The sequence below is a fragment of the Podarcis tiliguerta genome, assembly GCF_965153285.1.
Source record: "Podarcis tiliguerta genome assembly, chromosome: 5".
Lineage (NCBI taxonomy): Eukaryota > Metazoa > Chordata > Lepidosauria > Squamata > Lacertidae > Podarcis > Podarcis tiliguerta.
This window is the reverse complement of record NC_139538.1, coordinates 75,515,170-75,539,342: the sequence shown is the minus strand read 5'-3', so window position 1 is coordinate 75,539,342 and position 24,173 is coordinate 75,515,170. Positions and strand designations below refer to the sequence as shown.

Here is a 24,173-nt window from a genome sequence, read left to right as displayed (position 1 = left end):
CTGCACTCAACACACGCGTCCCCCCTCTCTCTCTCCCTCTCCCTCTCTCTCTCTTTCTCTCACACACACACCGGACCGGCTCTCTCTCCCTCCTTCCGAGGGGGGTCTGCTCCGGGGTGCGGACTCCCCGCTTAGCAATTGGCTAAGACTCCTCCATGTGTTAAATTAGCATAAAGAAACGCAGCTGGCGAAGGAACCACTCGGGGACCGGAGCTGAACTGTGCGTCACAACTTGCGCGGGGTGGGAGGCCAGTGTGTGAGTGCGTGAGGGTGGGGGGAGCCGGCTTTTTTTGGAGAGGCGGGGCGGAGTGGAAGGAAAAAGTAAGAGCTGGCAAGTCTATCCGCGCCGGCGGCACCAAGAGGCAGGCTTCTCCGTCAAGGAAGGCAAAGATAGAGAGAGAGAGAGAGAGAGAGAGAGAGAGAGAGAGAGAGAGATCCTTGCCCTCCACTCTCCAGATTGGACGGATTGATGGGCAACCCTCGGTTCCTGCCACCTCACCAAGCCTTGGCCAGGGGGAAAAGGCGAAGGCAAGCGCAAGAGGACGCGCCCTCGGATGCCTCCTGAAAAAGACTGACAGCACTCAAGGAGCGCAACCACGGAGCGCCGCTTGACCAGAAAGAGTGTGCGTGAGCCAGAAAGGCGAGAGGGCGAAAGAAGAGAGAGGCTCAGCAGGCGAGTGAGGTCCGAGGGAGACGGATAGGAGGAGGAGGGGAAAGACAGACGGAGAGAGGGAGGAGGGAGGGTTCCGTCTGGAAGTCGAGCCACCGAGGTGCGCGTCTGGCTCCAAAGGGCAGCGCGGAGCACCGGAAGGAGAGGAGCCGGTAGGAAAGGCTTGTGGGTGGGGGGAGCAGAGGCAGGTGAGGGGGCTTCTGGAAGGAAAGCCGGGAAAGCCAGGGGTGGCGTCTGTGGAAGGAGGTCTGCGTTTAAGAACGGGGGAAGGCGAGGAGTGAAAGGAGCGGCCGAGCCTCCTGGGGAAGTGGAGGAGGGAGAGAGAAAGAGGAAAGAAAGTTCGTTCTGGAGAAAGGAGGGAAGCTGGGTAAGACAGGAGAGGAAGCATTGTTAGACCCTGGGAAATGAGATCTGGGGAAAGAGGGGGTTGAAAGGCACGGAGAAGTGAAGGGAGGGAGGAAGAGATAGATAAGAAAGACAGATACTGGTGGGACAGACGAGGCTCCTCTTGCCGCCACCTCCACCCATCCCAGCAGGGCTCCTCTGCTCCCCTCGCCCCATGCCCAGCTAACGCCTCCTGCGGCTGCTGCGGCTGCTTCTCCTTTCCCTGGACTCCCAGCGGCTGCGGAGGATGGAGGAGGAGGCCTCCGCCCCGTCGGGGCCCCGCTCGGCGGTGGAGAAACTGTCGGAAGCGGTGGGCCAGCGCACGAAAGCCCTGAGCAGCGCCCTGCATGAGGCCAACCGCCAGCGGCGCCTCCTGCTGGTCATCGTGTGCGTGGCGCTGCTGCTGGACAACATGCTGTACATGGTGATCGTGCCCATCGTCCCGGACTTCGTGGCCGCCCTCAACGTCGCCGAGGAACGCCAGCAGGGAGCGCAGCAGCAGCAGCAGCAACAGCAACAGGCGCCCGCCCCGGCCACCGCCGCCTCCAACATCTCCGCGACAGGTGGTGGCCTGGGCTGGTCCCTCAACAGCACCCGGCCCATGCTGAGGCCTCGCTACCCGGCCGACAGCGACGACATCCGGATCGGGGTGCTGTTCGCCTCCAAGGCCATCTTGCAGCTGCTGGTCAACCCGCTGAGCGGCACGTTCATCGACCGCGTGGGCTACGCCATCCCTCTGCTCATCGGCCTGGGCGTCATGTTCCTATCCACCATCATCTTCGCCTTCGCCGAGAACTACGGCACCCTGTTCGCGGCGCGCAGCCTGCAGGGCCTGGGCTCGGCGTTTGCCGACACGTCGGGGATCGCGCTCATCGCCGACAAGTACACGGAGGAGTCGGAGCGCAACCGCGCGCTGGGCATCGCGCTCGCCTTCATCTCCTTCGGCAGCCTGGTGGCGCCCCCTTTCGGAGGCATCCTGTACTACTTCGCGGGCAAGAGGGTCCCCTTCCTGGTACTGGCCTTCATCTCGCTCCTGGACGGCCTGCTCCTCCTGTTGGCCATCAAGCCTTTCAGCGACAGGTCTCGGGACAACATGCCCGTGGGCACCCCCATCTACAAGCTCATGATAGACCCCTACATCATGGTGGTAGCCGGGGCCCTCACCACGTGCAACATCCCCTTGGCTTTCCTGGAGCCCACCATCTCCAACTGGATGAAGAAGACCATGGACGCCAACGAGTGGGAGATGGGCCTCACCTGGCTGCCGGCCTTCATCCCCCACGTGCTGGGCGTCTATGTCACCGTCAAGCTGGCAGACAAGTACCCCCACCTCCAGTGGTTCTATGGGGCGCTGGGCCTGGCCACCATAGGGGCCTCCTCCTGCATGGTGCCCGCCTGCCGGAACTTCTGGCAGCTCACCGTCCCTCTGTGTGGCATCTGCTTCGGCATTGCCCTGGTGGACACCGCCCTGCTTCCCACCCTCGCCTTCCTGGTTGACGTCCGCTACGTGTCGGTCTATGGCAGCGTCTATGCCATCGCCGACATCTCCTACTCGGTGGCATACGCCCTGGGGCCTATTGTGGCCGGGGAGATCGTCCACTCCTTTGGCTTTGTGCAACTCAACCTGGGCATGGGCCTGGCCAACGTGCTTTACGCCCCCATCCTCCTGGCCCTCAAAAACATTTGCCAGATGAAGCCCTCGCACTCGGAGAGGAACATTCTCCTGGAGGAGGGGCCCAAGGGACTCTACGACACTATTAAGATGGAAGAACGCAAAGGCAAGGGCAAACACCTCCACCCGGTAGGGGGCGCTGAAGAGAATAGTGTAGACTCTTTCCATAGAGACTTCAGAGGGGCGTCTGAAGAGGACTCTTCAGACTATGACTATACTTAGAGGGTGGGCGGAGTACCCCAAGAGGGAGTTATGGAGAGCATCTTGGCTGTTATGCCCCAATGTGCCAATATACTACTTTAACCTTTGTCTTGATGTGATGGCTTTCTTCTTCTTCTTCTTCTTCTTCTTCTTCTTCTTCTTCTTCTTCTTCTCTCAAAGGTATTACCTTAAACACCCTGTCAAGATGAAAGCTCCAGATAACTATCCTAACATGAATGGTGCATTTGCAGAGATCTGTGATGGTCTTTTCCTGTTAAAAGAGGGAAGGACACGCGTCCAAAACTCCCTGACAAAAGCCTGTTGTGCCAAGAGGTTTTTCTCGCAATGTTTGTGTGTGACTTTCGGCTGGTTCACACATGCATGTACATCACTAAGTTTGCCACATACACGGGGGTAATGCTATCCCTTGGAAGCGTTTCACACAATTACACGGGTTTTCTTTTTCTTTCTTTTTCCCTACACTTGACCGCGGCACGCTTGATGACTTGAATGTGTGAACTAACTCCGCCGAGAAAGCGTTGTGTTTTTGAGGTGGTCTGAAAATTATGTCTGTGGTGTTGGGCTTGTGCGGGTCTGCTCCTCCTTTGTGAATCATCCCCTGGATTTTGTAGCTCGAGGGAGACAGGGGCCAATCACCCTGTCCTGCATAAATTCTCATAGGAACACCTTACAACACCACTTCTTAAAATTGTAAGGGAGAAAAAAGTCAGTTGCAAAATGCACACCCGGGGTCTCAATAAATATTGTACATTTTTATAAATATATATAGGTACCTGTGTGGAAACTGTCGGTTTCATATTTAATGCCAGCAATGGAAATCACGTCGTATTATTTCTCCTCTCAGTGAGGGGGAAAGAAATCTGTAACCATTTATTTATTTTTCTGTTGTGCTGCTACTCTGATAAATGCAATATACCGTACCATGTTTTAGTCTGAAACTGCTACACTGGTTGTGCCGGCTGAATAAATGGCGTTCAGGGGAACAGTACGTCTTGGCTTCGTTTGTGTTTGTGTAAAGACCTGGGGTGCAGTCCTAAGCATGCTTATTGAGCAAATTCCATTGAATTCGGTGGAACTTCTAATAATAATGCACGTGACTGTCAGATGGGTCCATACAGGAGCTTTAATTCCTGGCTTCAACAGTACAGTTATAGAAGTCATTCTGGAAATACAACTTCCGTCCCCCGCAAGAAATTCGCTTGAAATCATATATTCCTGCCACCTACCCAAATACTATAGAAAAAAGACGAAGGCAGGCTGGCGAGATCCAATCAAAGGGAAGCACTTTAAAAAAAAAGCCACTGCCATTATGTACACCTATGTGCTTAAGGCTACAATCCATTACCCACTTTCCTAAGAGTAAGCCCAACTGAAATCAGCTGGGAACGTCTGAGTAGACGTGCATAGGATTGCACTGCCAGTCTCGCCCCTGGAACTCAGTGAGACGTGCCTCCCTCTCTTGCCCACGGTTTTTCAAAAATTAGTTGCGCTGAGCTTAAGAGGACTTGCCTCCTGGTGAAGGTATGCGTAGGATCACAGCCTTAGCAATGGTTAAATGAAGATTTGGAATCAATGGAATTTTCAAAACTGCGCGTCTCCAGCTGGGCGCACCGCTCTCTCGCAAGCATTTATACAAAGTAAAAGTATATTGAAAAGTTTTGTGAGCGACAGCAGGGATCAGAAAGATTTTGGTGAAGGGTCTGGATCGGGAGAGAGAGCGTGCTATTGTGCGCCTCTCGTTTATTTCCATGGGGCTTGCGCAGGATAACTTCCCGGTGGATCCTGAGGTTAAGCGTGCAAGGATTGTGTTTCTTATTATGGAGTAAGTGTGACTTACTTCCGAGTAAGCAGGGTCGAGCCTGCAGTGTGCCTGCTAAGGGAGAAAGTCTACTGCATCAACAAAGCGGCACTTAGGATCCCGCTGCGCATCTCCTTCCTTGCAATCTTGCGCAAGGGTTAGGATGCTTAAGACCGCGGTGCTAAAGTGACTTCCTCGGAGTAAAGTTTCAATACATTTACTGGCGCTCACTTCCCAAGAAATGGATTACGGAGAAGGGCTAGAGCAGCTGTCTTTCATGCAGAAGGTCCCAGGTCAGTCTCTGTGATCTCCAGGTCGGAGCTTCTGCCTGAAACCCTGGCTCGCCATAACGTATGCAATAGAATCATAGAATTGTAGAGTTGGAAGTGACCACTAGGATCATCTAATCCAACGCCCTGCAAGGCAAGAATCTTTCGCCCAACTCGGGACTCGAACTCACGTCTCTGAGATTTAGAGTCTTATGCTCTACCAGCTGAGCTCTACCCAGATGGAGCAAATATCTGGCTCGCTATAAGGCGGCTTCTTTTGTAGGGATGAGACTCTTCATCCCATGGGTTTCTTGGGGATGGGTCGACCCCATCCTAAATGATCAGGCTCCCGGTTTTTGAACTCGTGGTCCTGTGCAACTTTAATCGGAATTAGCTCCCTCCTGTGTGCTCAGCGGGGCTTACTTTCGAGTAAGTGCCTCGCTCCTCCGCCCACGTGCCCTCAAAAGACAGAGGCAACTTCTGGAGCGTCTCCAGTTCGCCTGGTGTCGTCGCTTTCATTCTGCTCCTAGACCTACAGAAGGGCACTCACTTTGTTCATGGCTTCCCCCCACCCAGCTTGGATCCGGCAGATTAGTTGTTAATCCTCTCCGCACCTTCCCATCCACGTTTGCATTTCCCAGTATTCAGGTGCGCGGGACTGGCTCCCCTTAATTCACTCGGGGTCCTCAGCTAGAGGGAAAAGGACCAAACGAGGTCGCGACCCAAGAGATCGGTTGAGAAAAAAGTCAATACAATTGTCATCATAACTGAAGAAAGAAAAAAAAGGAGGGAGCAGGGGGAGACAGAGAGATCTCACAACTCTCCTGCAGACAAGCTATGAGAAGGAGGTTGGTTGTAGCGCTGTTCAGCTCCAGATCAGCCTCTGTCAAGCTGGGGGAACCGGGGGTAGCGCTGAGCTGATGAATAAGCGATTAGACTGTGGCATCTCCTTCCTGCCCTTGCTTCTCCCTGGTGCTATTTTGCGCCTGGTGTGCAGGTGCATCGCAAGAGCTTCGCTGGGTCTCTAGCATCTCAAGGGTCTCTCTCTCTGTGTGTGTGTGTGTGTGTGTGTGTGTGTGTGTTGTCTAGTATCCCGCTCCCCAAATTGGTCACGCAGATGATCCGGGCAGCCTCAACACAATACCTGCCTGTACAACAGGTCTTCAGTGGCGGACTGACTCTGAACGTGGAGATCATTGCACTCGGTGACCCCAGCCAAGAGCACTTCATCTCTGTTTGCCCTCTCTCCACGAACCCCTCCCCACCAATTCATTTTTAGCCCCTATCATTCTCAGGGCAACACAACACCGGTTTTCATTCGGATCTTAAAGACGTCTGGTTTGGGGCGAGGGGAATCCAGCCGATGAGAATTACCGAGGTCCCTTCGTCCTCGGCCCCAATAAAATACTTGAGGGGGCTGGCCCCCCACAAAACTGATGAGCGTCGTCATTAAAATAGTGTCCGTGCACCTGTCGTGTGATCGATTATGCAGGGCGGGGCTTACCTGCCCCCCACCCAATATTTTATTCAAGTTGGCACCCCTGTAAGAGCTTATAATATCGCAGCCTTATGTCCCTTTCCCAGGGTTGATGGGGGGGCACACCTTTGTATCTGCAGCTGGGGGGGCGGACACCAAAGAGGTAGGATCTGACCTCCTGCATTCACATCCAAGGGTTCATTTCCTGCCAGAACCCCGAGGAACCGAATATTTCGTTTCCCCCGAGAGCCCCGGTTCTTTCTCTCGCCGCGCGCCCCCTTCTCTCCCCCACCCACCCTCGGAGCTCTCCAGCTGTGGCTCAATACGATTCAATCATTTCCTCGCAGACACATAAGTTGGTTATTTTCTCCGCAGCTCGGTTGAAAAACCATCTGATTCCGACGCGCGAGAAGGGCCCTGTCGAGCTGTTGGGGGTGTCTACCCTAAGGAGCGCTTTGGAAATGCGTTTCCAGCCACACTTGACAAAGGAGCTCGTGGTGGGGGGTTGTTGGCTTTCGATTATGCAGCCAAAAGAGGGGGAAAGAAAAAAGGAAAACTGACGCCACTTTAAGGGGGTGGTGGTGGTTTTTATTGGGGATGAAAGAAAAAAACCCAACAACGAATTTTCCTCTCCAGCTCGCTCGTTTGTCTCCTAAGCGCAAGAAAAGGTTCCTTCTAAGCCCGTTGAATGTTATTAATACTTTAAAGGCTGAAAGCCGATTCACGCTCACTCGCGACGAAGCCCCTCTGAATTTAGACAGCCCGCCAATAGGAGTGGGATGCACAGGATCAAGGGTCCCTAAATCGAATCAACACCGTGCTTTTCACATTGCGCGTGAAACAGATCGCAGATTACACATTGTTGGGGAAGGCCGCTTGGATCCAGGGGTAGCTAAAGGGCTGCTTTCTTATCTTTATCGTTGCTTGATCATTCTGAGATCCGTTTCAGGGGGAGGGACGTTAGCCGCACGCTTATAAAAAGGAGGCGGTGAATCTGGATATGGGACTGAACTGGGGCAATGGCGGGAGCTGGCAGATTAGCAAGATCATCGCTAACACTTCCCCCACGGAGAAATAAGTGGTGCAAGCCTTTGCCTGCCTCTTCATAAGTAATCCCCATCGAGTTCAGTAGGATTTACTCTCAGGAAAGGGCAGATAGGATCGCAGCCCTGGGTCTGCAGCTTCTGCTTCAGAAGAGTAACGTGCTGAGAAATTCACCGGGTTGGGTTGAATAGGACTTGCTCCCAAGTTGGGTTTTAGAGAGAGAGAAGCGGGCACTTAACTGGTACCATGATTGTTGCAACGTCGCAACGAAAGTCCAATACTTTTTTTTTTTAAATTGCAATTATGTCCCACCTTTCTTCCAAGCAGCTCAAAACAGCATACAACAGTCTCCCTCGCAACCCTGTGAGGTGGGATAGACTGAGAGACTCAATCCTTCCAGATTCTGGGAGTCTTTTGCAATCTCTCCGCCCCAGAACTTGCATCCTACAGTAGGGGGTTCAAAGAGATGTCTTTCTTTGTCTCCTTGGAGCAGTGAGAGACAGTCTGTGTTTTCCCCTCGGCTGTGAGGTTCAGTGAAGAAGAGCGCTGGACTTGGAATATCTTTGCCACAAACTTTGAGCAAGTCTCCTAGCTCAGTTTGAGAAAGGGAAATATTCTTGACATATCGCAGTTGGGTAGGCAAGTTTGAACCCAGAAAGCGACAGGAAACATCTTCGCCAACAAAGAGTGTTACATAAATCACACCAGTAAGGTTCGGTTATATTTACGGAAGCAATTACTGTATCTCTGAAATGTAAGTCTGGAGGCGGGGAGCGGAGAGGGGCGAGGTTACGTGCCTATCGAAATCCACTACAGTCTCCTTTCTGGGATTACTCAAGAGCAGGGCACGTTTAAATTACCGCTGTGGTTTGGAGGAAGGATGCTAAGAATTCGCGCTCAAGAGACCTCCAGTCCCTTGGAAGGGAGCCCTAGGAGTGAAGCACCTATGACCCTCTTTCAAATGTGCAGACTCGCCCTAACTTTGCCCAGAAAGCACCCCTTCCCCCACGCTGCCTGACGCAGCGCTCTGTGTAGTTCGGCAGCCAGCTTGCTTTTCACACAAGCACTTGGTCCAACCAGAGATCGCCTTCCTTGGCCTATTGCAGTGGACTTTTTCCCGGCCCACCGCCACCACCCATATCAAGCAGCAGCAGCCTGCCTTTCATCCACAAGCAGCGACCCTCTTCCACCTGAGAGAGGTAAACATTTTCGGTGCGCTTCCGTTGCTCGTCGGGTTCCCTAGTTTGGACCGCCTCCTCGCCCATCCCAGGCTGCGCGAATAGGAAGGGCGAAGGGGAGGAGTTTCCACACCCAGCCGCGGGGGGGAGGAGGAGGAAGGTGGGTCGCGTGGAGAGGGGGCAACCCTCCGAGCGCTCGCGCGCGTGGCCACAAGGCTCGCCAAAGCGCAGCTGGCGGCGCCGAGGTACCATGGACAGCTCCGCTGGAGGCTGCTGAGCAGCTCCTTCCTCTACCAGCTGCCCCAAACCCGAGACTTCTTCGCTGGCAGCTTCTTGCTCATCAGCACCGGTCCTCGGGAGAAACTTTGCCTCGCTGCGATCGGTATACGAGAGCCAGGTAAGGAGAGGTGCCGCTGCGCGTTTCCAAACTCCTGGCCTCAAAGGACGCGCGCTGCGAACGCGTGTCTGGCGCCTGAGTCGCATTGTACAGCAAGGAATCGGTGGTCGCCAGGAAAAGGGCAAACAAAACAAACAAACACACACGGTAGAACTTTCTGCCGTCTCTATCCTATCCTGCCTCGTCTAGGAGGGAATATTTTTCTTTTAAAAGCCAACGAACGCCCGTTTCCTTGCTGATCTCCGCGCTCTTTTGTTTCCGTGGGACTCTCTGTCTACTCAAAATGTCCATATTTTAAGTGGGTGGCGGATCCCGCTCTGGGTTGCTAACTAGGGTCGCCTGGTGGTGTTGGTGGGGAGTATCTTACTAACCTCGCTCCAGCCTGCCATTCCCTTTCTCAACTTCGGGGAAGGGGAGGAGTATAAGGGAAATATTTTACGCTAGCGCAGTCTTTGCTAACTGTATGCATGCGCCGAAATGACCCGATCTGGAACCTTACGCTCCCGGTTTAAATAATTCTTCCCGGCTAGGGCTTCCAAAGGAGTGAGGCCCATTGAACTCTGTGGGGCTTACTCCCGAGTAAACGTGCCGAGGCTCCTGCTGGAAATCATCCTCAGGCCCATCTGCCGTGATGCTGATCTACTAGAGTGGAGAGGAACGCGATCCTCAAAGACCATCGAGGCTGCAGTCCCCTAAATGCTTAATCCGGAGCAGTGGCCCTGAAACGAACGGGAGCAAGTAGCTTTGGGGGTTGAGATCGCAGCAGCCCAGTTGTTTTCGAAAGCTGCAATAACCTGTTGCATCCGCACCACCCCTTCACAGGGCGCCCTTGGCTGGGGACAGACTTTCACAGGAACGATTAAATCCTTCCTCTCTCGCATTGTTTTCTCTTAAGCTTCCTACTTACCACCAGCCTCTGGTTTTACTTTAGGACTTGGTCGCTTAGTAGTAGTATGTCTAGGTGGACTTGAATTCAAGACTCTGATCTCCCGAGAGAGGAAGATCATGCGGATATCAAGCTTTATAGATGGGCGTTTTACTTGGTCCCTTCGACGTTGCTTCAGAGCCTGCCCCATTCCTCCCAACACCTCGCCCCCTGGCGCGCCCCACACTGTCACCCCCATGCCTCTAATGCAAAATGCTCTTCTCTTTATGCGGGATTTCTCAGCATGCACTTCCAAAGTCAAGAGCAGTGCTTCCCAAACCTGGGTCTCCAGCGGTTTTTGGACTACAAGTCCCATCATCCCTTGCTAGCAGGACCAGCTGTCAGGGATGATGGGAGTTGTAGTCTAACAACATCGGGAGACTCCCCCTCCCGCCATCCTGGTGAAAATGGATAGCCAGCAGCTGTAAATCAATGGGTATTGGCAATTCATCTTCTATTCCTCTCCTTTATGTTTCCTTCCTGGTGAAAAATGGATAGGCAGCAGCTGTAAATCAATGGATGCTCGCAACTCCCCTCGCATCCCTCTGCTATATATGCTTCCTTGAGTCCTGGCCATCCATCCTGACCATGTCTGCTCTGAAGTAAGCCCCCATTGAATTCAATGGAACTTACTCCCAGTTAAAAGTTGCATAGGATTGCCTTCAGAGCACATTGATCTAGAGGCTCCCTTGCGATGAGCAAACATCCACAGGGATGAGGGAAATATTGGCGCCTTCACAGCAAGTTTTCTCGCTGGGAAACTAGGTATGAAAATTGTGTACAGTGTAAAAGGCAGGAGAAATGTTTTCTAAGGTCTGTTTATCATTGCAGTGCAATCGATCCAGGCTTTTCCTTGTCTTTTATTTTGTAAAGTTTACAGAATGAAAGAAAGAGAGACAGATTCCTTCCTTTTCAACAGGAGCTTACAGCTAAGCTCTGATAAGGACTGTTGCAAGGCTCGGTTGTCAAGAGAAATGGATAAGGTATCAGGCCATGGTGGCATGTTTTAAAAAATAAATAAATAGCACTACGCATACTGGTGTCCCCACATATTGTCTAGGATGTATTGGTTGCTGCTTTCTCACAACCATATACCACATGCAGGCTCCTCTTGTCAATTCTGATGCACCTCTTGCAAATCACCATGCTTAGCTCAGTTGGCTGCAGCATGGTGCTGATAACACCAAGGTTGCAAGTTTGATCCCTATATGGGACAATGGCATATTCCCACATTGTAGGGGGTTGGACTAGATGATCCTCAGGATCCCTTCCAACTCTACAAATCTATGATAATAATAACAACAACAATAACAATAATTTATTATTTATACCCCACCCATGGGTTTCCCCAGCCATTCTAGGCGGCTCCCAACAGAATATTAAAAACACGATAAAATATCAAACATTAAAAACGTCCCTAAAAAGGGTTGACTTCAGATGTTTTCTAAAAGTCAGGTAGTTGTTTATTTCCTTGACATCTGATGGGAGGGCATTCCACAGGGTGGGCGCCGCTACCAAGAAGGCCCTCTGATTCTATGTCATACTCCACAAAGATAGGCTATAAGCTATCTATAGGCCATGCTGCATCTAAATGTAACTGGAAGCCACTCTCTAGTCCCAAGTTTTGTTTTGGGGGAGGGGTGTTCATGCCCTTTGCACATGCCAAAAGCAGCTACCACCCTCTTTAGTTTTCCTGAACTTGAACCAGAACTGAGCTGGCCTTGGAGCGCTAGAGCTCAAATGAGGGGCTTTCTAGAGGTGAAGAACATAGTGAGTCAGATTGTTCAACCGCCTGGCTAAGTGATGCCCCAAACTGGCCGGCAGTGGCTGTCCACTATTTCCAGCAAGATTCTCTGCCAGCCCAACCTGAAAATGCCAGAGATTGAACCTAGAACCTTCTGCATGTGAAACAGATGCCTTGCCACTGAGCTATGGGCCTGCATGGATGGCTCAGTTGGTTAGAACGTGCTGCTGATAATGCCAAGGTTGCAGGTTCAATCCCCGTATGGAACAACTGCATATTCCTGCATTGCAGGGCGTTTTACTAGATGTTCCTCGGGGTCCCTTCCGACTCTGCAGTTCTAGGATTCTTCTGGTTACGTCTTGATGCAGCTTCTGAGAATGTCCATCGTATCACATGTGCAAGTACTGAAATCTGCTTTTGGAACACACCTGGATTTTCCTACCTGTTTTGCTTTATTTAAAGGACAAAGGGCACTTGAGAAACAAAGTGAGTTGGCTTATGCATATAGGCAGACCAAATACAGATACAAAATACTTAATAAGACCATTATATTCTGTCTTCTGCTGGAAGCAGACTATACTTGCAACTATCGTGGAAGAGGTATTATCATTGCCTTTGGTGTCTCCATGCACATTTTTTTGTCCCTCTGGACAAACAAGGTTATGAAGCTCTACAAAAAAGCTCACCAACCCTATATACATCCAAGGCCCCATTCACAAATAAATTAAAAAATAAATGTCTACCCCAGCCGCTGTCAGCTAAGAAGAATTAGTCTGACCTTCAAAGGTTTGTGGTTTTGGTAGCAAAATAGATGTCAGGAAGTATTAAAGCTGTTTATGCCTTAGTATTATCTTAATAAAATATAAATCATGCTGTTTTCATTGAATTCCGTGCACCGAGCTGCAGTCCGTGTGGTGTGCTAGTTAGAGCGGCCTTCTCCAACCCAGGGTTCTCCAGATTCTTTGGGCTACAACTCCCAGTCTGGCTGGGGCTGATGGGAGTCATAGTCCGAACCATCTGGAGGGCACCAGGTTGGCAAAGGCTGGGTCAGACTATTGGTTTAGCAGTGGAAAGAATTGGACACAGATCCCCTCTCAGCCACAGAGCTCACTGGGTGACCTTGAGTCAGTCACTCAGCCTAACCAACCTGACAGAGCTGTTGTGAAGATAAAAGGGAGGTATGAAGTACCTAAACTTGAGTTTCTTCTTCTTCATCATCATCTTTTTAAATGAGCTTCTTGGAATACAGGCAGCATATAAATGTACTAAAGCAATCAGTAAAAATAAAGCACGTTTTCTGAGATGACAACCAGTTTCGGTCTACCCTTTCCCATTGGAGCAAGGTGTGAGCTCTGTCATTTGTTTTAGACACTGCGTTTTTGCATTTGTGTTATGGACTATGATAAACGTGAAAATGCATAAACCGAGCTATTTATCAGACATGACAGTGTGGTGACGATGCCAATATTGTAGCATCAACACTCTGAAAAACAATGACTGCCTGTCTGCAGAATCTGCCTCTCTCCTCGTAAACGGAATGACATTTGACTATTCAGTAGTTTGTAAATTGTTCAGCTGTACAACACAGCATCTTTAATTTCATGGCCACCTGATCCCCAGCAGAGGGCTCCATCCCTCGCCAAAGTTGTGGAGCTTGTGCCCCTCCATGTTGTTGGTCCTTCTGGACCATTGGCCATGCCAGCTGGGGCTGAAGGGAGTTGGAGTCGGACACCGTCTAGAGGAGGGGTGGGGAACCTGGCAACGCACAGACCAAACATGGCCCACTAGGCCTCCCCATTTGGCCCATGAGGCTGTTTAGAGGAAGCTACACTTGTCCATGGGGAAACCATGCTCATACATGATGTCAGGTATGGGACAGGAAAGGGTGGCCCTCAGAGGAGCCACCAGGAGCTTAAAGTGGGCATCCAATTGCTCCTTCAGGCTGGAACAAGGTTTGTTCCCAAGTGGGCATCAGCTGGTGGGTGGTAGGAGCCTGTGTCACTCGAGGAGGTGAAAGAGGTTTGACTACAGAGCTTAAGGAGAGGTGCAAGAGGGACAGAACCCCACTCTGCACTGATGCTCTCAATCTACAGTTTTGAAGTTGAAAGAACCAGTGCTGGGTTTTGGCCGACGGGCAGGGAAACCCACATGTCAACCATGTGCTAATATATAATATTATATTATTATGGCCCACAAGGTTGGGAGCAGGCCTTGTTCCAGCACAAAGGAACATTGAGAAGCAAAACAAATATTTCACACCCCATCCCTGTCTGAGCCAAGTCTCATCGTTGAGCCCTTTGCAAGCAGTGCCTCCTAATCACCCTTCAGAGTAGAGATCCTAACTCTGAGAGAGTGCAGGATCAACCCACACATTCAGCAGAGGTGTTGATAATTGCACAACCACATCTCATCACTTGGCAAGCTCGCCTTCTCTGATATAAGCTCTGTTTATGAAAGGCAGTTGCGGAGAACCGTTTTGCATACCCTGCCAAGCTGTCAAGCGATGATGGCCGCAGCTCTCAGTTAAGAAACATGTTTTCATGCAAATTGGCCTTTTGTTGCTCAACTGTGAACATTCTCTAGCCTGACATATTGTCTGAAGCATAGGAGGTGCCCAAATTGTGGCGGGAGAGGGAGAAAACACTTTTTCCGTGGTGGGGCTCCAAGATTGCATTGATAGTTTATATGGATCGCCCAGGTCATGTGCTTACTTCCCACATCAGCTGGAGATGTGATACTGGTCTGGATGCAGCCATGTGACCTGGGAATGCTATGTGGTCATCATTAGAAATGGAAAGTTCCACCAATTTGACATGTGAAGAAAGCTCATTCCCTGTGGCCCCCCACACCACAGAGGCAGCCTGCTGTGAATGGGGCTGGTGACTAACGTTAATTACAATACTGCAGTTTCTCTAACTGAGAAACAGAAATGTACATTATTTAACCAATTGAGCTTTCGTTGCTCGGTCCCTGCTCCTGCCAACCTAGCAGTTTGAAAACACGTCAAAGTGCAAGTAGATAAATAGGTACCGTTCTGGCAGGGAGGTAAACAACCTTTCCGTGTGCTGCTCTGGTTCGCCAGAAGCAGCTTTGTTATGCTTGCCACATGACCCGGAAGCTGTACGCGGGTTCCCTCGGCCAATAAAGTGAGATGAGCGCCGCAACCCCAGAGTCGGCCACGACTGGACCTAATGGTCAGGGGTCCCTTTACCTTTAATCTGCTTTCCAAGAATACGCTTCACAAAGCAGCTTACACATAGGTATAAAAAATAGAATCACAAAACAAGATAAAACATACACCCCACACACTTTGCACCGTCCTTTTAAATGGTTATCTGTAGAAACCTCTTATTGAAATTTTTTGTGTGTCTTTCCATTTTCATACGTATTTGTTTTCAGGCATCTAATCTACACTATATTTCGTATGAATATCCAGTTCCTATTATGCAAATGTGCACCTCGTATTTTTTTAAAAAGCAACAACAAAATGCCAGTTAGTAAGTCTCATAAACTTGTGTTTTATTTTTAAGGTGACTTTCAAAATACCCCCACTCCGCCACCACAAATGAACCTTATTTCCATTAACTAACTGGCCTATTATTTACCCCAGCTCAATTCAGTTTCTTCCTCCTTTTCTCTCGGCATCACTGCCCTGCCCCATACTTCAAATGATGCTGCAGATCCGTAATGTGTGCATACCTTGAGTCTACCTTTAGCATAATACAGGGACAGATGGCAACTACACCAGGGTAAATATTGCCAAAAGAAAATGAACTGAAGTGCAAGCAACTGTGATATCAAGGGAATAACTCTGCCATGCTATTCTCTCTCTCTCTCACACACACACACACACACATTTTGGGCAAGTACATCAAGACCAAATAGAGATGTCAAGCTAAAAGAAATCCAGCAATATTGTCAGGAACAGAGATGTTAATTAAGACCTCTTAAGTACAGATACCTCCCTTGTGTCATTGTGATTTCTTTCCTTACATTTGTGTAATTGTCATTGACAAGCACATCTCTTTTGCTTTGCTTTTTAAAACTATGACCATAGTTGTTGGTTGTTGTTGTTTTTTTAAAAAAGAAAAACCAACTACGACCAAATCAGATTGTTTCCTGAGCCTGCAGTCTTATGTACACTTCCTGGGAGTAAGCCTAATTAAACACAGTGGAATTTACCTCTGAGTAGGCACCCATAGTATTGGAACCAAATAGATTGTTCAGTCCCCATATGGGACAACTGTGTATTCCTGCATTGCAAGAGGTTGAATGAGATGAGCTTTTGGGTCCCTTCCAACTCTACTATTCTATGGTTCTATGAAGCATTTTCTATAAGGGTAGAAAAATTAAGGAGGGCTTTGTCTTGTTTTTTCACTGACAAGCACAGTAAATGTCAATCAAAGGATGATTTAAAGTTCAGATTGACCTCTCTCGTCTATACTGGGAGAGGGTTCCTCTGTCTGCCTCCTCCACCACACGTTACTGCTGTCACTTTGAAGAACAGTGAAAACCACAGGATCCTTTAAATGTCACTTTCCCCATCACAAGGCTAACTGGAAGAGAGGTGCATATGGAGCTGGGCCTAATCAAAGTAGCTGGCATTCATTTGTCTCCAAAGTCCTCTGCTCTTTTCAGTCATTTGGGCGACTGGCTGTAAAGCCATCCAGGGAATTGTTTCCATTGGCATAATCCAGTCTTCCTTTTGCAACACGAACCACTTGTGAAAGAAGATGCCGCTTGACATTGAAAATGCGAGACACAGGAAATGTATCAAAACTGAGACTTTCTGTTTCTGCTTAGCCTTCTTCCAAGGAGCTCAATGTGGTGTTACCTGGTTCTCTCCTTCTCCATGTTATCCTCAAAAAAACCTCGTGAGGCAGGTTAGGCTAAAGGGGCAAGGTCTGGTCCAATGAGTTCGTATTAAGTTTGTGTTACAAAGCAAACAGATAAACAGGGAAAGGTACATCACCTTGACAACGCCTCCCCAGCTGGGATTGGGCAACTGGCTGAGGTAGGCGGAGACCTCTAGGTATCCCACCTGGGGAAGGCGAAGCCAAGCCTATGTTAATGGTGCCGCATAGGGTCCAGGGGGCTGCGTGCGACCACGCAAAGGGCGCCCCCCCATTTAATGTGGGGAGCAGTCATTGTCTCCACTTTCAATTCTTAGTCTTGTTCACAGTTCATTTAAGGTCTGGTGAGAGATACTTTTGTCATAGACATCTTGAAGTTGGGGGAAAGGAGAAGGTGGGGTAGAGAGATGGGGATATTGTTCTTTTGTTCTATTGCCTATTATCAGAGTAGGTCCAGTGAGCTTTCTAACTCACTCCTTGACATGGCCTCAACAGATCCCTAGTGATGTTGGTCTCTGATGCTGGCTGTATCCATCCTTGCTTATGGCAAGGCTAGGCAACCTGTGGCCCTGCAGATGTTACTGGACTCTAGCCCAACCAGCATGGCCAGTGGTAAGGCATGATGGGAGTTGTAGTTCATCAACATCTGGAGGACTATAGGTTTGTGGTTTGGAGCACAATACCTCCCTTGAGCCTTGAGATATAAGAAAGAAATTTGACGTGCCAGTTTTATGCTTCCAATACAGTGGTACCTCGGGTTACATATGCTTCAGGTTACAGACTCTGCTAACCCAGAAATAGTGCTCCAGGTTAAGAACTTTGCTTCAGGATGAAAACAGAAATTGTGTTCCGGCGGCGCGGCAGCAGCAGGAGGCCCCATTAGCTAAAGTGGTCTCCAGGTTAAGAACAGTTTCAGGTTAAGTACGGACCTCTGGAATGAATTAAGTACTTAACCTGAGGTACCACTGTATTCTAAGTTCACACGTGAGGGGTTCTTTCGTCTTGCACACTTTTCAAACCTTGGGGAGGGCAGGAAGCAAGATATTTTGTACAGGACAATCTGCCTTCAGTCTTGGGAACTGTTCTGTTTCTAAAGGTCAGACCTCTGTGATGCTCCCCCATGTGGTCTTTTCAGAGAGGGGCAAAGAAAATGTGAAGCATATTGCCACGTGATCTCACTTTTGAGCATTGAGGTATCACAAGGGAGTCTGGTATGCACTTTTCTGGTGTAGTTTTCAACTTCCCAACCCCGTGAAATAGTTCAGAAGGAGGGAGTGGGCAGACATGTGGATACCTGGAACATTATTTGAGAGATCTATGCAGTTGTCAGCATATGGCAGGTGCTATGCAGAACTTAGAAATGATCCAGTTCTTGCCCAGGGTTGCTTCAGTTGATGCAAGATGATGTGAAAACCAGGGATTTAAAGAAAATGGTATTTTGATTCAGGTGGCAAATGAAGGCATCAGTAAGCTGCAGTTAAGTTGAGTCAGGAAAAAAATTAGTTAAAAGGAATTGTACTATCTTATTTCATTTTTTTCCTGGGCGTGGAATATAAGACCCAAGCTCACTCGGAGCCTTTTGAGAATTTATGTTGGCATAAAGGATAATGGATATTTGGCAAAGACCAAGTGTGGAGGGGAGCTGTTAGTCAATGCATTAACCTTTCACCTTGGAATATCCATTTCCACATCTTGAGCAGATTGTTGATCAAAGTGAGCTTGGCAGGGTTTCATTTCTCTGCCTATGAATAACTAGCAGTTGTCACAAAACTGATCACACATTATTCCATCACTAGGAATCAGGAAGTCTGAGGCCAGCACAAACACACAATTTTCACTTGTATTCCCATTACACCAGTGAGCATTCTGTAGAATGCTGTTCCTCAGAAATAACGGGCACCTGGAGGCAAAATGGTGGTGAGGAATAACGGGCACCTATTGGACGGTGCCTGTGATATCACTGGTCATGAGCAATGCCTATTCCTCTCATTTTGCGTTGTATTTGCTTAATTGTCAGGGACTGAGCAGAGGAGGAATGATGGAGACCACCTCCCCATCCTGACCCTTCCAGGGAGGAGGAAGAGGAAGATAGCATAAATATTCAGCAGGAGTTTGAGGGAGGTCACAGCTCAGAGGCAGATGAGGGGGAAAGTTGGGGAATCATGGGAGAGCCGGAACAACACCAGGTTGACACATTGTCATTAGAAAGCATTCCAGACCCTCCATCTCCCAGAACTTGGCAAGCCTTAAAAGTTGGAGGGCAAAGAGCTCAAAGACAGAGGGCACCTAGAAGCACACATAGAGGAGGTGATGAGAATGACGAATGAGGAAGTGGGAGAGACGGAGGGTGGAGATTCACTTGGGACAATGTCACTATCCAAAAGGCTGGGTTCTATAAAGACTGAAATAAAAAAGGACTGTTCTCCTTCTTTGTTTTTATAATTCCTGGGCAACCAGTCGGGAGCCGCTGACAGCATCCTGACATTAATTTTGTTCACTCCCTTGCTATAGTAGCAAACATGGTAGCCCTCGAACCAACAATTGAGTGAATGACAGTGAAGTGCCTTCTCCAATGTCTTGCTGTCATTTTGTGGACCTGTTTTCTGTTTCTTCTCCCTCTTCCTTTAGTGACTTCTTCCGTGCTCCCCTCTCTCCAAAGAGTACATATCTCCCATGATGCATTAAGAGAGAGATAGGGTGGCCATTTGCAGCCCATTCGTAACTATGCAGTAGTAAGACTCCCGCAATCCTGTGATATGTAAACAAGATAGCACAGAATGATTTGAATTTGGGACATTTGATGGAGTTCACCTGTTACTTCACTTATCCTCAGACTGTATAAAGGTAAAGGGACCCCTAAACATTAGGTCCAGTCATGGCCGACTCTGGGGTTGCGGCGCTCATCTCGCTTTATTGGCCAAGGGAGCCAGCATACAGCTTCCGGGTCATGTGACCAGCACGACTAAGCCGCTTCTGATGAACCAGAGCAGTGCATGGAAATGCCGTTTACCTTCCCGCCGGAGTGGTACCTATTTATCTACTTGCACTTTGACATGCTTTTGAACTGCTAGGTTGGCAGGAGCAGGGTCCAAGCAACAGGAGCTCACCCCGTCGCGGGGATTCAAACCGCCGACCTTCTGATCGGCAAGTCCTAGGCTCTGTGGTTTAACCCACAGCGCCACCCACGTCTCAGACTGTGTATATGTGTGTAAATAAAATAATACCACACCACAACCCTCTAGAGATGACACTCAAAAGAAACAGAACTTGAGGAACGATGCACCCCTAAGGAGCTCACTACTTAGAAAATGGGGTGCCTGTATTAGCAGTAATAATAATGGTGGTGATGGAAATGGATGAAAAGAAAGAAGAAAAGCCATATGCAATATTCTCTGAGATTTCAGTGTGCATCGCATCTACAAAAATGTTTTTATTTCCAAAAACTACAAATCCCATTTTCTTCCCCCATGTGCATTCCTGTAATAGCTGCGAGTTTACACATGAACATAATGCAGCAGACTTTCCTGAATCCCTGTTCCAATCGATGATTTGTTTCTGCCCCCCTCCCCACACACTCCCAATTATTTTATTTCTAGACCTAAGGCGTACGACTCTGCAATCACCTGCAAGTGTCTTCGATTTTAGCTCTCCATCAAAAGGACCAAACGCAACGCAAAGATGCCAATCCTAGAGAAAGCTGCGAAGAAGAAAGAGAAAGAAGCTTGCAGCCAAGATGAGATGGTGAGCAACTGTCTCTAGAAAATAATGGGATGTTGAACAAGGGCTGGGTGTGTGTGAAAGTGGTCGATGTGACCCTGTCATTTTTCATGACAATTGAACACTTGGCAAATACACAAAAGGTGGCAATGAAAGATATAACATGCCAGGCTGCAGTGAGGGACACCAGGGTGGAATGTATCAGAAAAATGAGTGTCAATTAAGAAGGTTTAATAAATCAATTCACCTATTTCATTTTAAATAAATATTAGGTTGGAGCTCACTAATTCACATACAGTGACACTGCCCTTATAGGGAAGTCTTCTGAGACCTGGTGTTTGATCACATCTTGGGAAGAACAGACCAATTGGTTTCAAAATCTCCTTTTGGGTTCTGCTGTCAATTTTGAAGGCCCCAGGGTATTTCATAAAGATCCAAAAATCATTCTCCTGGTAGTAGCCAGAATGGTGATTTCTAGAGGATGGAAATCATCCTCTCTTTGCAATACTGGTATACTCACAGCTGGTTCATAGCCCTTACTGACAAACTTGATGTCTGATATAATCTTGGCAAAGTGGGTGACTTGGAATTATGCTTTTGAGCAATGTGGCTTCACTTCATTTCCTTTATTAATGCTGTAGTAAAAGGTACACGACCCTCAAACTCTCTTTTCATGAAGACACCCTTGTATGAAAGTAGTTGATACATAATGATGAATTGCATGGCTAGGACATAAATTCTAACTGGACCTTATGACAAGCAGATATTTTGTAGCAGGCTACTCTGGTTTTTGCTTCCTGTACCCCCTTTTTAGCAGGTGTGCAAGATGTAAGGCTTGTCGTTTCATTTGCTCTTAGAACATTTCTTGTTCTGTTCTATTTCTTTCGGAGAACATTAATAAGATACCATTTTTTAAAATAAACAAAATCTCTGCCCTGTTCAGTACATCATTAATGCATGCAGCTTGAAGTACTGTAGCAGATTTCAGAGACAGAAACGGTTGCATTGCTTTTTTGCAATTCAAATTGTTACAAATTCTGCATTTAACTATTTGAAAGGGTAGGGGTTATACCCCAGAGGCAAAAGATATACACGTACCAGATAGGTTTATCATGGGGTCAGATTCCTGCAACTTTGAAATTTGCATAAGAGGAGGAATTTCGCTCACTCACTCCTTGAGTCACTCACTGCAACACCATAATGGAAGAAGATGCCCTGGCCAAAATCCTTCCTTTGGTGCAATGACAACAAAGACATTAATCCTGTTCCATATGGAATCTGACAGATCTCAAACACGTAACTGATAATTGTAACAAAATTTCAAAGAGCTATCCAGTGCCTGATCAATCAAAATCTTTTTAAATAGGTGCTGCCCAAACTTCCAGTCCCACCACTGCAACAAACATTGCACATGTATCTTCACTGCATGAAACATTTGGTGTCAGAAGACCAATATAAGAAGACTAAGGCCATGGTGGATAGGTTTGAAGCTCCGGGAGGCCCAGGAGAGGTCCTTCAGCAAAAACTGCTAGAAAGACGAGAAAAAGTTGAGAACTGGGTAAGCCCAATGCTACTTTGTTCCAGATATCTTCATCAGATAGAATATGTAGAATAATCTAAAAATTCATGTTGCTTGCTTGTGTTACAGCCTCTCTCCTGCATCACCTTCCCTCTGGGATTGGTTCAAGTGCTCTGATGGCATGGTAGGCTTTGAAATATTTCAGCTACCAAAAAAAGCTGACGCACAGTGAGACCGAAATTAACATGGGTGGGGTCCCACAGGGCCAAGAAACGCAAGGTGCCCAGAGAAGGAAGGAAGATAAAATTCCCACCAAAGAAGAATGGTTGACAAACTTGATGGATTACGCCAAACTGGCAAAAATGACTGGGAAAATCAGAAACCAGGAAGATAAAAACTTTAACAAGGAATGGGGAGAATTTATAATTTATCTTGGAGAGTACTGTAAACAATTAAAAACATTGGCAGGATTGTAACAACCCTTGTAATGTAACAAGAACTAAGGATATAACAGAGTTTTTTAAAAAGAAAAATCAAGGAGAATATAAGATGCAATGGAAAGAGGTCAACAAGAGAACCCACAGGGGGTGAAGTCCAAGGATTTGGGGAATCCTAGATCTTTGTGATGTTAACTCATATTTGAATGTAAACTTTAATTGTAAAACTAAATATATGTTTCATATATATATGAAAGAAATTCAAGGTGTCATATATTGCTGGCAGGAAGGGCAAAGATGCTGGTGGCAACAAGAAAAACAGGGAGGATGAGAGCCCGGAAGATGAGTGGGGTAACAGGACAGAGGCCACATGGTTGGATGAAGGAGAACAAGACAGGCAATGGCCTACAAAGCAGTGACTAGAAGAGGAAGAGGCCTGAGAGAAAGAAGAACAAAGGAGCCATGAATTTCAAGAGAGAAAAGGTCAAAGAGAAATGTGCCCCTTGAGTAAATACAATTTTTAAAGATGGAAGAAGAAGAACTTCACTGTCTTAGTATGAATTAGAGCCGTGCAGGTGAAAGTTGTCCTAAAGTTCTTGTTCCACGTCCTCCCTATTCCCCTCCCTGAAACAGTCCTAAAGAGCTGGCAATGCAAAAACAGTGATTTCATTATTCAAGACTAAAAGACACAAATAGCAATGAAGGTGTGCTATTAAAAAAAACATATATAGGAAGAAGGATTGGAAGTCCAAGCTTATAGTATGATACTTTTCAGCTGTGACAGTTATAGTACATGATAGCCAAGAGTAAAAAACAAAAACAAAACCATTGTTAACGATAGAAATCAAAGCAAAACCATGGTTAACTATAGAAATCAAAAGCTCTACCATAGTAGCAGGCCAGTTTTTCTTCTCCACCTTAAAAAGGTTGCAACAGTTAAGGGTAAAATTCCAGTGGCTGATCATAAACCCGAGAGATTCTAATACAGAATTTGGCTTTTGCTCTTCTTCCTAGGACTCCAGGGAATGTGGGGGAAGGACTTTTTTTCCCCTTTCAGCGTCTGTTCCTACAGCAATGAACAAAAGTCTCCAAGGAGTTTTATTCCAGCAGATGCCTGGATTCAGAATTAAGCACACTAATAAGCACAGTAGGCATGCCTTGTATCGCTCAGATATGTAGTCATCTATAACCATTATTCCCCCTACTTGTAGGTTTTAAACTACTGGCTGGATGACATGTACCTTAACAACCGGTTGGCCCTTCCAGTCAATTCCAGCCCAGCAGTTATCTTTGCTCGGCAACAATTCCAAGATGTGAATGACCAACTGAGGTAAGGTATCTGTAGTATACATTGGGCGGGGGCGAACCATCCCTCCATCTACTTTTGTGGCCAAATAGTACCATCTTTAAACCAGCCTTTGTGGTCTGGGCATGCAAAGGAAAACGCATTAATACTTCTCTTCTAAAATGGACTGTGTTCATTCGTTACTGGTATTGATTTGTAAGATATCAAGGTATTTACAAAATGTTGTAGATGTCATTGATATAAATACACCTTTTCTTTAGTATTACAACATGGCTGTAAAAAACCTTTTACGAATTTAAAAATGGGTTTCAATGCAAGTACTTCTGCCTAACAGGGTTGGTGTGGATCAAAGTCTGTAGCTTAGTTGGAAGAGGAAGCTTCTGTGTCTTGTCATGTGGAAACCAGAGGCCACAGGTCACGTTTTTCAAGGAAAATATATTCAGTGTGTTTGCTACTGTATGTGAACACAAAATGACAACATTCCTAGAAAACAGACTGTATGTGAAGCTTCTGTTCCTGCTTTATGGCATAGTTTGTTGCAGGGAAAGTATCTTCAGGGAG

General features: G+C 47.8%; 2 protein-coding genes across 2 annotated transcripts in view; both read left to right on the top strand.

Moving 5' to 3' along the window:
- The first annotated feature begins 400 nt into the window (after positions 1 to 400).
- SLC18A3 (solute carrier family 18 member A3) lies at positions 401 to 3,936 on the top strand. The gene has a single exon (XM_083441345.1). It carries the CDS (start codon positions 1,302 to 1,304, stop codon positions 2,946 to 2,948), a length of 1,647 nt encoding a protein of 548 aa, XP_083297471.1. The 5' UTR covers positions 401 to 1,301; the 3' UTR covers positions 2,949 to 3,936.
- Positions 3,937 to 8,965: 5,029 nt separating this feature from the next.
- CHAT (choline O-acetyltransferase) overlaps positions 8,966 to 24,173 on the top strand; it is a 52,714-nt gene continuing 37,506 nt past the window's right edge. Inside the window, exons 1-4 of the mRNA XM_083440047.1 lie at positions 8,966 to 9,111; positions 20,230 to 20,374; positions 21,717 to 21,908; positions 23,518 to 23,636. Coding sequence (XP_083296173.1) covers positions 20,312 to 20,374; positions 21,717 to 21,908; positions 23,518 to 23,636 — 374 coding nt within the window. The 5' untranslated portion in view covers positions 8,966 to 9,111; positions 20,230 to 20,311. The remainder of the gene's footprint in view (positions 9,112 to 20,229; positions 20,375 to 21,716; positions 21,909 to 23,517; positions 23,637 to 24,173) is intronic.

What these genes read in the sequence shown, in the direction of transcription:
- SLC18A3 (XM_083441345.1), top strand. Translation starts at nt 1,302, where the DNA reads ATGGAGGAGGAGGCCTCCGCCCCGTCGGGGCCCCGCTCGGCGGTGGAG.